The 16,548-nt window shown below is 52.6% G+C and overlaps 1 protein-coding gene across 1 annotated transcript in view; it reads left to right on the top strand.

The window, feature by feature from the left end:
• TPCN1 (two pore segment channel 1) overlaps nucleotides 1-16,063 on the top strand; it is a 59,465-nt gene extending 43,402 nt beyond the window's left edge. The window contains exons 13-27 of the mRNA XM_023733780.1: nucleotides 136-199; nucleotides 1,254-1,298; nucleotides 3,804-3,860; nucleotides 3,950-4,003; nucleotides 4,783-4,855; nucleotides 6,083-6,190; nucleotides 7,295-7,366; nucleotides 7,818-7,907; nucleotides 9,679-9,794; nucleotides 11,116-11,162; nucleotides 11,780-11,848; nucleotides 12,032-12,116; nucleotides 13,438-13,577; nucleotides 13,775-13,855; nucleotides 14,281-16,063. Of these exons, the coding sequence (XP_023589548.1) occupies nucleotides 136-199; nucleotides 1,254-1,298; nucleotides 3,804-3,860; nucleotides 3,950-4,003; nucleotides 4,783-4,855; nucleotides 6,083-6,190; nucleotides 7,295-7,366; nucleotides 7,818-7,907; nucleotides 9,679-9,794; nucleotides 11,116-11,162; nucleotides 11,780-11,848; nucleotides 12,032-12,116; nucleotides 13,438-13,577; nucleotides 13,775-13,855; nucleotides 14,281-14,403 (1,224 nt within the window). The 3' untranslated portion in view covers nucleotides 14,404-16,063. The remainder of the gene's footprint in view (nucleotides 1-135; nucleotides 200-1,253; nucleotides 1,299-3,803; nucleotides 3,861-3,949; nucleotides 4,004-4,782; nucleotides 4,856-6,082; nucleotides 6,191-7,294; nucleotides 7,367-7,817; nucleotides 7,908-9,678; nucleotides 9,795-11,115; nucleotides 11,163-11,779; nucleotides 11,849-12,031; nucleotides 12,117-13,437; nucleotides 13,578-13,774; nucleotides 13,856-14,280) is intronic.
• Nucleotides 16,064-16,548: the final 485 nt, after the last annotated feature.

Here is a 16,548-nt window from a genome sequence, read left to right as displayed (position 1 = left end):
AAGTGCGTGGCAGTTTCTGGCACACTGGCCGTCTCAATTGTTGAGATCCCTGAGTGTTTACATTGTTCCCCAAGTTAGCTGAGCAAGCAGAGAAGGAGCCCTGATACCCCCTCCCATGTTTCCTTTCCTGGCCAGGCAAAGAAAAATAGAGAGCACTGGTTTGATGAGCTGCCCAGGACAGCATTTCTCATCTTCAAAGGTAAGGTTAGCCCAAAACCAATATGGTGCCCTGATCGCTGGGAGAGGCTGTCAGAGATGACAGGGGAGTAGTTGAAGAGCATGTTCAGATGGTATATCTATGTGTGTGTGTGTGTGAATGCCCACGTGTAAGAGAGACAGAACAGCAGGGCAGTAAACGTTGGACTAGGAACAAAATTGGTAACTTGAAAACCAAGCCAGGACACTTCGTGGCTTTTTCTTTATACAAAAGCAATATTCATTGAAGAAAATTTAGAAAGGCAGATAATTAGAAGAAAATGAAAATTTGCCACCCAGAAATAACTACTGTTAAATCTCTGATGTGTTTCCTCCTGTTGGTTATTTTCTGTGCGTTTTTAAAATAATGGGATTACATTATATATGCTCTGTAACCCTGCTTTTTCATTTAATAATGTATCTTGACCATCCTTATGTGGCAGAATATATAGGTAGCTTATATGATCCCCATTAATGCTTGCATAGTAAATAAAATTCAAAAAAATTTAATTACGATGCCCGTATTATTGGCCTAACAGTTGTGCCTTAATTTAACGCCAGTTTCAAAGCTCCATGTGGGAGTATGGTTAGCTCACAGAATTTCTCGGGCAAAAAGCCTGAAGCCTGGGTCTAGGCCATTACGAACAAGAGCAAAGATGGTGAATTCTGTTTCTGTGGTTCTCCCACTGCTGGGCCTTTGGGCACAGTTGTTATTCCCATATTCTTTAGAGTGTTTTTCAGTCCCCTGGGATGATGATTACGTGGATGAATAAAGTCCCAGAATGGGGCAAACAGCAACTGAAGTTGCAGTGGTGGTCACCAAAGCTTGTTCTACTGTCCTGGCTCCAGGCTGCTGAGGCCGGCCCCAGAGCAGCTGCGGTCGGTGCAGTCTTGTCAGGTGGTCCGAGCAGAAGTGGGGGTGTCATTCTTAGAGCAGACCCTTCCGTTATCACCACTGGGCATAGAACCCCTGATGGGCCACGTGCATGAGTACATGGTAGGTGAACGTGTACTTTCAGATGAAAATTTTGATTTTACCATTTTGTCTCTTCCAATAGGAATTAATATCCTGGTGAAGTCCAAGGCCTTCCAGTATTTCATGTGTAAGTGTGAAATGTCACAGCTCTAGGTCCCTTTCCTCTTGAGTCCTTTGCTGTTCTAGAAGGTGGAGAGGCAAGAGATTACTCCTACAATCATTTGTTTGGCTTTCTATTATAGAAAATTTCAAGCATGTATAAAAATGGAGAGAAGATTAGAATAAGCATCCATGTACCTATCACCCAGCTTCCACAATTATCGTCTCATGGCCTGTCTTTTCTTATTTCACCTAGACTCTCACTCTGGACCACCATCCCCTTTCTAGACCCAAATTTTTCTGAAGCAAATTCCAGGACCATTGAGAGTGATTGCTTGATATGTCTCTTAACTCTCTTTTAATCTGTAGGTTCCTCTTCAATCCCCCTGCCTTTTTTTCTTGCAGTATTTAGTTAAAGAAACAGGGTTATTTATCCTTTAGATTTTACACAGTTTGGTTTTCTCATGTTCTGCTGTTGTTTGTTCCCTGTAATTTGGTAGTTATATACAGAGCCACACAATCCAACATGGTAGCCACTAGCCACATGTGGCTGTTTAAATCTAAGCTAATTAAAATTAGAGTTCCTTAGTCTTAAAAGCCACATTTCAAGTGCTCAGTAGCCAAAAATGGCTACCAATTGGACAAAAAAGAGAGAGAAAACTTCCACTATCACAGAAAGTTCTCTGGAACAGTACCAATCCAGAGACTGAATTGGATTCAGTCTTTCCAAGGCACTCTGGTTCCTTTTAGGAGCCCTGGTGGTGCAGTGGGTAAGTACTTGGCTGCTAACTGAAAGACTGGCAATTCAAACCCACTGGCTGCTCCACGAGAGAAAGATATGGCAGTCTGCTTCCATAAAGATTTACAGCCTTGGAAACCCTATGGGGCAGTTCTACTCTGTCCTAAAGGATTGCTATGAGTCAGAATCAACTCACGGACAATGGGTTCTGGTTCCTTTTGATGGGAAATGGTGTTTAGAGACCACAATCTGCAATGCTAGAGGTGTTCGTTGCTTGGGGTTGGTTATTGTTTCTCTGCCTTTTCCATGGACAGAGCTAGGATTTTGTGTTTTTGAAGATAAACTATATTGTAAGTTCATCCTCATATTTCTAATTCAAATTCAGGACTGTAGGAGTGTTACCTAACTTTATCAACCTTACATATGATCTCCTTACTCTGGCACCAAAAACCCAGGTTCCCACCAACACTAACACAATCACTCATTTGCTTTATCCCACAACACACACACAATAGCTCAGAATAATAATACCAACACAATCCCACTGATATAATTACTAGAAAGTTTTTTTTTTTTTCTTAGTTCTTTGTGTAATTTAGGGCATATCACTCCTGGACTGTACTTTCAGATCACTATGTTTTAAGGTCAGCTGGAATAGTTCCTTTCCATGTGGGCATGTCACCAACTGGATACACATTCAGGTTTATGTTTCATTTTATTTTTTATGTTTACCGAAAAAATAACAACTACCGCCATCAAGTCAATTCTGACTCATAGTGACCCTGTAGGACGGAGTAGAACTGCCCCACAGCCTTTCCAAGGTCGTAAATCTTTATAGAAGTGGACTGCCACATCTTTTTCCTGTGGAGCAGCTGGTGGGCTCAAACCACAGACCTTTCGGTTAGCAGCTGAGAGCTTTAACCACAGCACCACCAGGGATTGCATTTTACATTTAGTTTTGTTTTATAACTGTGTACATATGGTTCCAAAGTCAAATCTACAAGGGTTTAGTTTATATTCCCATCACCTCCTCCAGTGGAGTAACTTGCTTTGTGGTTTACCCTTCCATTGTTTTTTATTGGTTTGTTTTAATATAAGTAAATACATATATATCTACATCTCCTTGCCTTAAATGAACAATAGCATACTTTATGCATTTTTTTCTACCTTGCTTTTTCCAGTTAAAAATATATCTGAATATATAGAGGTGTTCCTCATTCCACTTTATAGCTCTGCTGTTCTGTGAATGTACCATGGTTGATTCAACCAGCCCCTGCTGATAATCATCTAGATTGTTTCCACTTTTTTGCTGTCACAAACGGTGCTGCAGTGAATAGTTTTGAGTATATACATCTTTTTGTGTTTTTGCTAGTGCGTCATTGGGATAGATCCCTAGAAGTGGGATTGCTAGGTGAAAATTGTCCACGCAATTCTGCTAAATGGTTCACGCAGTCGTTTTAAAATCAGACACCTCTAGGGGAAAGCAGATGTTTTCAATACTTGAATCCCTTGTCTGTTGTCCACCTTTTACACTGACTAGGAATAATCTGTAGGGTTTACTGAAACATCTTAACTGGTATCCCCGCAGTAACATTGAGAGTGTTCAGAAATACCTGTTTTCTAAATGAAACCACTGGTTGATTGAGCTCATGTGGTGAAAGCACTAATGGAAAGAAATCACCTGTCAAAATGGGTATATGGTGCAGCCCTGCTCTCCACATCCCCCAGAGCTTCATCTCTGCAGCTGTGACTTCTAGATACCCAAGCCCACCTGTCCTTTCTTTCTGTCTGCAGACTTGGTGGTGGCCGTCAATGGTATCTGGATCCTGGTGGAAACATTCATGCTGAAAGGTGAGCCCTAGCTGGGACTGGCCATGGTCCAGTTGGCCGTGTTCTGGTTGGCCATGTTCCAATTGAGCTATGGCTTTTCTTTCTCACAGGTGGGAACTTCTTCTCCAAACACGTGCCCTGGAGTTACATCGTCTTTCTTACGAGTAAGTTGCTGACACTGGGTTGGAAAACTTGCATTTGGTTTAGGATCTCATGGCTCTTCTCCAAAACAGGGCATCTTAAGGAGAATGGAGCAGAAATGTATTCTGATCCCATCCCGCTCCTGCTTAAAGCCCTTTAGTGGTTCTCCAGTCCTGATCCTAGGTGTGACTCATGCTGCCTGCCGGCCATGGCCCCTATGGCTTACCTCCTCAGCCTCACCTCTTACCAGTACCATTGCCCTCACACCATACTCTAGCCTTCCAGAACAACGTTCTGTCGCCAAGTGCCCCATGCCCTTTCTTATCTGTGGGCCTTTGCATGTACCATTTCCTCTGCCTGGTGCACTCTTCCCTTTGCCACCCCTCTCTGCTAGAGTTGAAGTCTAAACATCCCTGAACACACTGTATTGTCACCACCTGTCTACCTGCCTTCCCTCCCACCAGACCATGCACTCTGTGGGAGCAGGCACTGTGCCGCATGCTCACTGTGCACCCAGCACAATGCCTGGCACAGGACGGGCTTGGGAAATATTCGTTGGATGGAAGGATGGATGGCTGGGCCATTCCCATAGAGGGGAAGGAAGTGTTTCTCTTCTTACCCACGTTGCCCCAGCTAATCCACACCATGTTCTCCAGCGGGGTGTGGGCGTGAGTGGGTGCAGTGGGGAGTACACGCAGCATATAGGGGCGTTTGCAGACCTGCAGAGGCCTCAGGAGGAAACCCAGCCCAGGGGGGAAGGATGTGGTAGGTGCTGCAGCTGACTGCCTCCTCCTGTTCACAGTCTACGGAGTAGAGCTGTTCCTGAAAGTTGCCGGCTTGGGCCCCATTGAGTATCTGTCCTCGGGATGGAACCTGTAAGTGGACAGCATGCTTCTTGGTTGGGTCTGAGACAAATGGCGGCCACAATGCGCTCCCCACACACACCCCCAGCACCCACAGTTTCTGCAGCTGGAGAGGGAGGCCTGAGGATAGGCCCAGGGCCCTGTCTTCCTGGTGTACCTGCGTGTGGCCAGGGAACACTCAGGGCCGGTGTCTTATCTCAGGTCTCTGAGGCCATCTGTGCCAGTTCCTGCTAGACACGTCCTGCTGAGGTTTCTGAGGCTGGTTGGCTCTTCAGGGCCTTTTAAGGACTTTTAACCCCCTATACCTACCCCAGCCACTTTGCTTCTTTTTCTTCTGTAACAACCACAGTGTACACAGAGGGGGAAGAAAGTTCTACCACCTCCCTTGTAAAGCAGCAAGCTGGTGGCCGCAAGGAGACCAAGTGGCCCTTCTTCTTGGTCCACTGAGACCTTGGGCAGGTTACATCCTCGGCCCATTAGTGTTAACTCACCTGCGAAGTCAGGCTGGACTCCTGAGAGGTCGTGAGGGTAAAACAAATTAATAAGTAGAGAAGAGCCCAAGAAGAAAAGTAAGAATGGGTGTCTTGCTGTTTGCAGGGTCTTAGCATGTATCTGTAGAGGGACAGAAGCTTGCTGTCTTAAAGGAGGGCCAGCTGTTCTCAGGTGGGACTCTTATCTACAGACGCTGCCCCTGCCCCCAGTTAGTTCTTCAGGGTCAGAGGCAGGTCATGAATTAAGCAGTGGTTAAGCATTCAGCTGCTAACCAAAAGGTTAGCACCAGCTGCTCCTTGGAAACCCTGTGAGGCCATTCTACTCTGTCCTGTAGGGTCCCTATGAGTCAGAATCCACTCAGTGGCAATGGGTTTGGTTTTTACTGCTGGGAAGAAGAGGCCTATGGTGAGCGCTGCAGAGGCTGGAGGCCCTCCTCTCTGTCCTTGACCAGTGCAGCCAGGAAAGGTTCCGTCAGTTCTGCCCCAAGGGCCAGAGAGTTCAGGCCTGAACCCTGAGACATACTGAGCCTGGGCCAGGCCGAGGCAACATCAGAACCTCAGGGCGGCAAGAAGTGGCTCACCGAAGCTATGCACTGTGGACCGCTGCTCCGTGTGCTGTGGGTTGTGCTGGGTTGTATCTGGGCCCCTTGGAAGTGTGTGTGCTGAGAATAGGGCTCACGGATGTGGCTCAGTCGTGTGGAAGGCTAGGGGTGGGCCAAATGGACTGTGGCTTCTCCCCCTCTCCCAGGTTCGACTTCTCGGTCACGGTATTCGCCTTCCTGGGACTGCTGGCTCTGGCCTTCAACATGGAGCCGTTCTATTTCATAGTAGTCCTTCGTCCCCTCCAGCTGTTGAGGTGACAGGGCAGTGTTCCGGGTGGGGAGAGGTGGGCTGAGGGCGGGTGGGAAAGCCCTGGAGCTGGTGTGGGAAGGGGCCTGGGGACCAGCCACCAGCCCTGTGTGGCCAGCACCACCCTCCAGCCCCGCAGGAGGTCAGTGTCTCCACCAGGAGGGGGCACTGTGCCCAGGCACCTCTGATTAGGAAGGGAACACCTCCCTGTGGGGTGAGCTGCCTGAGGTGGTCTCAGCTGCAGCTGTAGAAACACACCCAGGTCATAGACCAGAGGGCCACAGACTCTGAGGGTCAGGTGGACTTTTGAGACCCCTCCAGCGGCCCTTTCTGATGCCTTTGTGGCAGAGCCTCTTGTCAGGAAAAACCCTCAGGCAAGTCTCACCATTTCCCAGTAAAGCACTCTCCATCGACCAACACATGGCTGTTCTGAGAACACGGCTCATGGTGTGTCTCACTAACCGGGGATCTCGCGCTTTTAAGAGGCGTGGGTTTTCCTCTTGCCTACCCATCGCCCCTCCCCTCCTTCCCTGAGGAAAGGCGCAGGCGTGGCTGGTGATCCCGGGGACGTCCTTCTGGAGAAGAGCCTGCTCCCCCTGCGGTGCGGCCTGCGGGCTGGGCCTGAATGCCCGCTGCAGTCCATACTGCTCGCCCCTTCCTTACTCATGAGTCCACACTCTCCTCTTCTGCGGGTGCAGGGGCCTGCTTCTGTCTCGGGGACACCACAGCACCCTGAGCAAGGCCTTGCCCCACATGGAGCCTCCTGGCTTCATGTGTGAACTGTGCCGAATTGTCACGGCCACCTTCTCCCAAGTCAAATGCTGCGAGGAGGACGGAGGAGGAGAAACAGGGTGACTCTGCCTCTCTTCAGGGAAGAGTCCCCTGCAGCCCATGTCCTGGTGCCACATGTGCATGAGCTACCTGAGCAGAGGTGCCGGGCTGGCGGGTCCTGAGCCCTCCGAGGATACTGAACCTTCTGCTTGATGAGCAGCCCTGAGCCCATCCCACTGCCATGGTGGGGATCAAGGCGGGGCTCTGGCGTGTTTAGCGAGCAGTGGGCCGAGGCCACACCCCTGCATCACTGAGTGCTTCGTGTTTATCCCCCGCTCAGGCTGTTTAAACTGAAGAAGCGTTACCGCAATGTGCTGGACACCATGTTCGAGCTGCTGCCGCGGATGGCCAGGTACTGCCTGCCTCTGGGCCCCAGTCCAGGCCTCGGGAGGTTGGCCTCATAGGGTCAGGGGGTCGGGGACACCAGGGGGACAGGGGGAGTCCCGAGAAGGACTGAAACTGAGGGCCTGGTGGGTCTTCAAGGAGGACAAGATCCCGCCCGCCACAAGACCTGTCTGGAATGTTTAGTAGGGAGGGCAGGGAGCTGTCACCTCACTTATCACCTGTGTCTACATTCACAGGTAAGGGGTGACCTGTGAGTCTGCCTTCACAGGTAAGGGGGATGTCTCTGCTGAAGGGGCATCTGTTCATAGAGTCCTGAATCGTGAGGCCCCTCCCCTGCAGGCACTTCCAGTCGGCGCACCTGGCTAGGGGCATGTCTGTCCACAGTCAGGGCAAGGTCTGGGGATGCTGAGGCTGCCGGCACCCTGAGCTCACCCCGTCCGTGTCGACCTTCTCCCCAGCCTGGGCCTCACCCTACTCATCTTCTACTACTCCTTTGCCATCGTGGGCATGGAATTCTTCTGTGGGATCCTCTACCCCAACTGCTGCAAGTGAGTGTGCACGGCCCTGCCCCGCCCAGCCCGGCAGCCTATATCCTGGACAAACTCCAGCTGTCCCTCTTGACCCTAGCATGTCCGGGAGCCTCAGTGCCTTGAAAGCCCCAGGAGTCACTCTGTTTTACTCTCAGGGCTTAGCTCAGTGCAGGTCACTCAGCAAGGCCCTGCGTCAGACAGGTGGCCTCAGAAGCGGCCACATTGGAGAGTCTCCCATCCTCTGAGCAGGGCCAGCGGGATTGGCTCAACCTTTGGGCTGGGGGTGGAGGCTGCCCCAGAGCCAGAAGGAGTCTGAGGCCTGAGTCCCCTGGCATCTTCCCACTCCTTTCCAGGACTGGCTGGGGGCCTGGGAGGAGACACATCTCCCAGGGGCAGTCTGTTAGGATAAGACAGATGGACACACAGCATGTAGGTCTTTGGGTTCAGGGAGAGAGAGCAGGGAGCAGCCCTCCCAGGACCTCCCCCTCCCCCTCTCCTTCCCTCCTCAGCTGCCAGTGAGTCAGTGTGCTCTGCCATTCCTGCTTATCCACCTTGTTCTCCCTTAAACCTGCCCCCCGGCCTCAGGTACTGATAACACCACAGTTTCCAAAGGCCCAGGTAGCCGTTTTGTGTATCAAACTAAGCTAGGAGCCGAAAGCCTGTGTCCATGGTTCACAGGCTTTAAAAAGGCATCAGAATCATCAGGGGAGCTTCTTAAAGGCAAATTCCAGGCCCCACGTGAGCTTTGATGCAGGGTGTCTGGCAGGAGACTCGGACTCTGCCGTCTGAGCCATCTCCCTGTGGTCCAAGGACTAGACTTCTAGAAACATTGGCATGGACTTTAACAGACAGCCATAAAGCATTGGATTGGAAGGAGAGTGGCAAATAAGGTGTCCAAACAGGGGAAGCCTCTTAAAGCACATGGTGCACTCGGGAGACAGTACAAGACACCGCGATGAGGACTTTCCGTCCAGGGCCGCTGCAGAGCACCAGCCTCCAGAGCAAAGCCTAGCTGGGGGGACACAGGAGGCACTGGCCTTTCTTCCCCTTGCCCAGCAGTGTCCCCTCTGGTAGCCGAGCACCAAGGCCTAGTCAGCAGCAAGGAAATGCCAGGTGAAGGCGGATAGCAGGAGGAGCCGAGCAGATGAGAGGAGCCGAGGGCTCCCTTCCCTCCAGGATGTGGGAGAGCTAGGGAGGACCGGACAGGGAGCCAGGGGAGAGGCAGGCAGCAGGATTCTTGGTCCTAGCTTGGTCTGCCAGAGGCGTATCTAAGGTGTGGGGGGTATGGCATGTGCCCTGGGCGCCACTTGAAGGGGAAGAGGTGCCACCGAGCAGTTTCTATGAACCCAGTATGGCCCAGTGTCCTTCCTCAAGCACAGAAGACACAGAGGCATAGTGGGGGCGGTGGGGGGGAGGGGGGCAGAGGGGGCACTTGTCCTGGCACAAGTCCAAGGGGGCACCAGATGAGGCCCAGAATGATATTCCAAGGCACCACAAATATGAATGGCAGTTCAGCTGACGCACTGCTGCTATCGTGTATTTATCTTGAAATTGGGTGTGGTGCAACTTAGAGATTGTCCCTGGATGCTTGAATTGGGGGGTGACTTAGAGATTGCCCCTGGGTGCTCGTTAGCCCCACTGCAGCCCTGCTCAGGGACGTAATTTCAGTGCTTGCCATAGCCTTTGTTTTCTGTAGATCCACCTCTGTGGTCTGCTTAGACTTTTTGTCCTCTGTCGAGGTGACGATTGGCTTCTGACCTTCCCTTCCACCTCCTGTCTCCCCGGTTAGCACGAGCACAGTCGCAGATGCCTACCGCTGGGTCAACCACACCATTGGCAACAAGACCGTGGTGGAGGAAGGCTACTACTATCTCAATAATTTTGATAACATCCTCAACAGCTTCGGTGAGTTGAGAAACCACAGGGGGGACGTTCTGTGCATGCCACCTTTGTCACACAGGACATTCCCAGTGTATTGCACCTCGCTGTTGGCCCCGCTTTCTCCAGTCCTTTCCTCTTTGGCCCAGTTGGAGGGTGGGGGTGCCCAGCTGTAGGGGTGGAGGCAGGCCAGCTTCCAAGGCTCCTTCAGCCCCCAGATCTTACTCCTTTTTCCGGGTAGGAGGGGAAGAGCTTCATGCCTTAGCTGGGAGGCGTGCGGCCCAGTGCTGGGGTGCTACCCCTCTGTCCCAGTGGGAACCAGCTACACCAGCACTGCCACAGTGCTGTGCTACCCCCAGTTCAGTTCCCCTCAACCCTGTGTCTGGTTCCATGGAGAGGCCTTGGTGGGCAGAGGGGAGAAATGGCCCTGCTGGACACAGCTTCTCAAGAGGACAGGGGGCCCTCAACGCAACCCCAGACCTGCACCAGTACAGGGTGGATGCTTCCACCCTCCTTCTCCTGTACCCAAGTCACAGCTGTGTCCATCATGGGCTTCTGAGGCAAAGGACACATCCTTCTGGGGACAGGCCACAATGGCAGAAGTCCCAAGAGCAGGCACTTGGGCGGGCCCCAGCAGCTTCTCCTAGAGCTCACAGCCCAAGCTAGCTGATGGGGACACCATCATTTTGATGCATGGCACAGACGATAGATGGACAGAGGCCACTAGAAATTGACTTTGACTTCCACCAGGCTGAGCCCAGAAGAACTAGATGGTGCCCAGGTACCACCACCAACTGTTTTGACAGGGATCACAGAAGAGGGTCCCAGACAGAGTAGGAGAAAAATGTAGAAAAAAATTCAAATTCACAAAAAAAAGACCAGATTTACTGGTCTGACAGAGACTGGAGGAAGCCCCGAGACTATGGCCCCCAGACACCCTGCTAACTCAGATCTGAAGCTACTCCCAAAGTCCCCCTTTCAGCCAAAGATTAGACAGGCCTGTAAATCAGACAGTAACACACATGAGGAATGTGCTTCTTCAGTCAGTCAAGTATATGAGACCAAATGGGCAACACCTGCCCAAAAACAAGACGAGAAGGCAGAAAGGGACATGAAACTGGACAAATGGACACAGGGAACCCAGGGTGGAAAGGGAAAGGGGGAGAGTGCTGACACATTGCAGGGATTGCAACCAATGTCACAAAACAATTTGTGTATAAATTTTTGAATGAGAAACTAATTTGCGCCGTAAACTTTCACCTAAAGCACAATGAAATTGAAAGAAAGACACTAACTTTGAGAAAGTGGGCTGATCCAGACCCTTCTCTGCCTCCCTTCCCTTTGGCAGTGACCTTGTTCGAGCTCACAGTTGTCAACAACTGGTACATCATCATGGTAAGAATCATGGTCAACTCCTGGGCATTTCCCACCATCCTCTGAGGCCAGCTCTGTGTCTCCCTCACCCTGTGTGGGGTGCCTTGTCCCCCAGACGCTGCATGGTTGGGGTCCTGAGTCCGCTGGGCTGTGTTCTGCGGGGAGGCCAGTGTGGGCGGGACCCTGGGAGCCTTGGGCCTTGGCTGTACCCGCCAGGAGCTGCCCCCTCACGTTCGCTGGACTGGCTTTCAGCCCTGCCTCCATGCACTCCCCAGTGGCCAGGGTCTGTTAGCTTCTGAGGCTCTGTCCTATCCCCTGCCACTGGAGGTGACTTTTCCATCCAGAAACAGTGTGGCAAGCCTTCTTTTTTCCAGTCCTTAAACTCTCCACATCTCATCCCCACCTGGGCGAAGACTGGACTCGTCCTAAGTCTAGTGTCCTGGGGTACTTCCAGGGCATAGGTAAAAGAGAGGACATGTGAGACCCGAGGGAGCAGGGTCCCTCTCCTCTGTCCCCCACAACCAAAGGCAGATCAAAGAGGTCTGTAAAAAGCCAGGTGATGCCTGGCTCTGGGTCTGAGTGGACAGCCACATGGCCCTGCTCAGGCTCACCATGTGGCTGCGTCCCTCTATCCCCAGGAAGGCGTCACCTCTCAGACCTCCCACTGGAGCCGTCTCTACTTCATGACCTTTTACATCGTGACCATGGTAGGTCCTGGGTCACAGGGTACTCTTCCTCCTTCACCTTCAACATCTCCAGCCACCCTGCTACCAGGAGCTGCAGCCTTGGGGAGGGGAAGGGGTGGCTGTCCCATCTGACGGCTCTGCTGGGTCTGGTGCCCCGCAGCAGCACAGCACACACACTTCTCTCTCTCTCCCATCTCTGGCCAGGTGGTGATGACGATCATCGTCGCCTTCATTCTTGAGGCCTTTGTCTTCCGAATGAACTACAGCCGCAAAAGCCAGGACTCAGAAGGTCTGTGCAGAGTCGGTGCCGTGGGCACTCATTGGCCACCATCTCTGTCTCTCTAGTGGTCAACTTTCTGGTTGTCCGGTGGTCTGACAGTTCAGCTGTCTGGCTGTCCAGCCTTCTGATGATTCAGCTTACCTATCTGGCTTGTCTTGCTGGGTCTCTTATCTGCCCTGATTTTCAAATACTCGTTAATGATGGAAAAATGCTCATGATCTGGTTTTTTAAAATAAAAAACAAAACATGTCATACTTTAAGAAAAACCAAATAGTAGGAATTATTGTGAAAACTAGCAATTACCTTATCCTGTGTTGAGCCCCTGGGTGGTGCAAACAGTTAACGCACTCACGGCTAACCAGACGTTTGCAGGTTCGTGTCCACCCAGGGGTGCCTCGAAAGAAAGGCCTGTTGATCTGCTTCCGATAAATCAGCCACTGAAAACCCTATGAAGCACAGTTCTTCTCTGACACACGTGGGGTTGCCGTGAGTCCGGGTTGACTCAATGGCAACTGGTCGGTTAGGTGGTTGGATGGCTAGTTGGAGCCTACCTTTCCCCACCCCCGTCTTTCTCCCAGAGACTTTGAACTCTTAGCTATTACTTGGTTTCGTTATCTCCACATTTCTAAACAATATGCTCATTCGGCTGGTTATCGAGTTAATACTGTTCACTGCAGAGCCAAACAGTACTTCCTCCTGCAGCGTATTAGTCATCCTGGCTTTAATAATTGGTGGACGTTTTCCAGGTGCACAGCTTTCTGCATACAATCCTTCTTTCTTTCATATCCTCCACCAACACTGCCCCATACCTATTGTTTGTTACTGTTGCATGCCATTGAGTCAGTTCTGACTCATAGTGACCCCATGTGACAGAATAGAACTGCCCCATAGGGTTTTCTAGGCTGTAATCTTTATGGAAGCAGATGGCCAGGTCTTTCTCCTGTGGAGTCACTGGTGGGTTTGAACCACAAACCTTTTCGTTACCAGCCGAGCACATAGCATTTGTGCCACCAGAGCTCCTTATACCTCTTACTGTCTCCAAATCTCTGTGGCATAAGCTGTCTGTTGTCTTGGAGCCTCCCTCCTGAAACCTTGTGTCTTCTGTCAGCTGCTGGCTAAGCCAGCACTCCTGACATCCACATCCCAAGCCGAGGGAGGGACAGGATGTGACATAGAGAGGCAGAGGGGCTGCTGTGTGGACCCACAGTTCTGCTGGGAGAGGGAGCCTGAAGACCCGGCGGGGGCAGCAGGGAGGATGGCTAAGGAAGACCAGGCCAGGCTGGTGGCTCCCAGCCCCGGGCTCTCTCCCACTCTGCCACCCTTCTCACAGTGGACAGTGGCATCACCCTCGAGAAGGAGCTTTCCAAAGAAGAGCTGGTCACCATCCTTGAGCTCTACAGGGAGGTGCGGGGAGCCACCTCCGACATCACCCGGCTGCTCAAGACCCTCTCCCAGATGGAGCGGTACGAGGTGAGGAAAGACGCGAGCATCCTGGGGCCTCAGTGACACTGGGTGGTCTTCAGCTTGGTGTCGTCCCTCCTTTGGTGTCCGCCACCTCAAATGGTGTCACACTTTTGGGTTGGCCCTTTGCCAAAGCCTGAGGAGTGGGAGAGGCCCAGCCCCTGGTCCTGGCCCCAGAGGACCCTCCAGCTTCTGTTCTTCCTTAGCAAAATTCTGTGGTGTTTCTGGGACGGAGATCCAGGACTAAGAGCGATCTGAGCCTAAAGATGTACCAAGAAGAGATCCAGGTAGGAGCATCCGCGGCTGCACTGCCCAGGCCCTCACCACCGCCCCTGTCCTGGGAGTGAGTCTCACCCCTGCTGAGTGGGGGCTGCTTGCCAGTCTCCATCTTGAGTGGAGTCTGAAGGCTTGGCGGGGAGGTATGGGATTATCCACTGGGGCTGCTACTGGCAGTGCCTGGAACTCAGGTATGGGAGAGGGGGTCCCAGATGGTTGTGGCCAGCAGCTGTGCCTGCTCTGTCCTGGGTGGTCCCCCTCACTTGGCAGGCAGAGGTGTGCCCCTGCCGCCCACTGCGGGCCTGAGAGTCCAGCACTGCTTGACCTCTGTTGCCCCCATGGTGCGGTGACCTTGTCAGCCTGGGGGAGGCACAGGGCTGGCCAGGAGGCTGGGAGGGGCATAGCCCGCTCAGCACCCACCTGCTCTCTGCCCCAGGAGTGGTACGAGGAGCACGCGCGGAAGCAGGAGGAACAGCAACGACAGCTCGGTGGCAGCGGCGGGGTCCCCAGCACTCAGCAGCCCCCAGGAAGCCGTCAGCACTCCCAGACCATCACCTAGCCCCAGCTTGCAAGAGCCATTTCTTCTATGCAATAACACAATAGTACTATTTTACTACGATGTATTGAAATCATGTGTGTATAGGTGTATATATATGTGTATGTGTTTGTGTATATATATATATATATACACATGCACATATTCATATATATGCACATATTTATATGTAGAAGGAAAAAGAAGATGGGGTTTGGTTTGTAACCACCTTGCCCTGTTCTCGTTAACTCCAGAAGCCAGTTGGGTTTGGGGGGTCAGACCACTGCGAGTCCTTCCTACCACCTAAGGGTGCAGAGACGCCCTCCACAGGAAGACCGCTTGCAAAGATTCTGCTTGTCTCAGCAGGGCTGGCTTTTCAGGCGGGTCAGCCCTCCACAGGCCAGCCCCAGGCTCGGCTTCTCAATGCTGCTTTCAGACTCCCCCAGCCGGCAGCCTCCGGTCCCAGGGTTTCCGGGTTTGGCTTAGGGACAAAACCACTTAGGAAGGAAGAACGTACATCCCCAAGGCCTGCATTTCTCTATGTGGGATAATGTGGCAGGAGGTCCCGAGAGGGACAGGCCTGGCCCGGTGGAGACTGATGGAGGGGATGGTGTCATGTGTTCAGGCTGCTGGCAGCAAAACCGTGCTGCGCTGACGGAGCTCCTTTCCTGGCTCTGTAAGCCTTCGCTCCCAAACTTGGTTTGGCTTCAACGCTTGTGGATGAATATCCTTCTGCAACGGCCTCCTTGGGATTCCAGGCCTTTCTGCCCAGCCGGGAGGACAGCAGGCTATGACCCTGACCACCTCTGGATTAAGCTTTCGTGATGAAATCCCTTTTCCTTATCATTTACCTGTTCAGTCAGACAGGCATTTGGGTTAATGAAGGATTCTGCTAAAGACAGGAACCGTTCCTCCCTCCCTTGTTGTGGTTGGGTCCCCTGATGGGAAGGGAGGCAGACAACACAGAGACGCCCCCTGCGGATGGGAGAGCTTCCCCCAGCTGAGCCTGTCAGCCCCGCTCCCACTTCCCCGGGACTCGACAGCAGGCAGTGGGCGAAACTGGTTGATTCAGAGATGGGCTCAGATGAACCCTCGATTAGCCAACCCCTTGGTGCCTGGTGGGAGTTGTGCCTGATGAGATCAAGCCTGGTGGAGGCAGGGCGGGTGCCCGAATCCAGAGTAGGCCCCTGGGGTTGCCTCCCTGAGCAATGCTGGTGGTGGCAGAGCAGGGCTGAGAGGAGGTCGCCTCGCTGGGGTTCTTCTGGGCTGCAGAACCTGATGTGGGGGCTCGCAGCCGGAGGCAGAGATGAGGAGGTGTGGAGTGGGCAGAGAAGTGGCTACGGGTGGGCATTCTGGCCTTGACCCCAGCTTCCAGCTACTTCCACTGCTCCCCGTGACTTGGAACAGTGGGGTGGGCCAAGGCCCCCTGCCCACCACATCCTCCTCACAGCTGCTGGGTGGGCAGGGGAGCAGTCCCTTCTCCTCTGCAAGGCCAAGCCTTGCTCATGTTCGATTGGCCCCCCTCAGCAGGGGAGCACCGCAGGTGTTTGTTTTTCAAGCACCAAAAACCCACTCCTTGTACTTGATTCCGGCTCACAGCGACCCTGTAGGACAGAGTAGATCTGCCCCCCCATAGGGTTTCCAAGTCTGTCATCTTTACAGAAGCAGACTGCCACAGCTTTCTCCTGGGGATCGAACTGCCCAACCTTTTGGTTAGCAGCGAAGTGCTTTAACCACTGTACCACCAGGGCTCCTTTTTAAAAGTATAGCCCTTTGCAAATGGTGAATCCTGAGGGCCCCCCGAGGTTCCTGCAGGAATCAGGAGACATGGCCTCCACGTCTGTCTCTGGTGGTCGGTGGCCATCATGGAGCCTGGCGTTGAGCCCCAGGCCAAACCCCCTCCCTCTCCAGAGAAGAAAGTGTTTCCACAACTGGGTGCCTTTTAGCTTTTGTATGTTGCAATGAGCCTTTTGGAACCAGGGTTTGAGGGACAGCTGCAGGAGGGCATGGGTTCTGACCCTGGGAATCTGGGCCCTGTCTTATTCCCTGCCCCCAGGGGACAGAGCTGGGGCCTCACAGGTAGGGGGGGCTGGTCCAGGATGGGGACTGCAGCCCTATCCAGGTGTTCACTAGTGTCCAGTCTGCAGACAGCCCACAGAGCAGGGTACA

This window comes from Trichechus manatus, unplaced genomic scaffold, assembly GCF_000243295.1.
Source record: "Trichechus manatus latirostris isolate Lorelei unplaced genomic scaffold, TriManLat1.0 scaffold00061, whole genome shotgun sequence".
NCBI lineage: Eukaryota > Metazoa > Chordata > Mammalia > Sirenia > Trichechidae > Trichechus > Trichechus manatus.
Note: the sequence above shows the minus strand (reverse complement) of the source record. Positions and strands in the feature narration are given on the sequence as shown.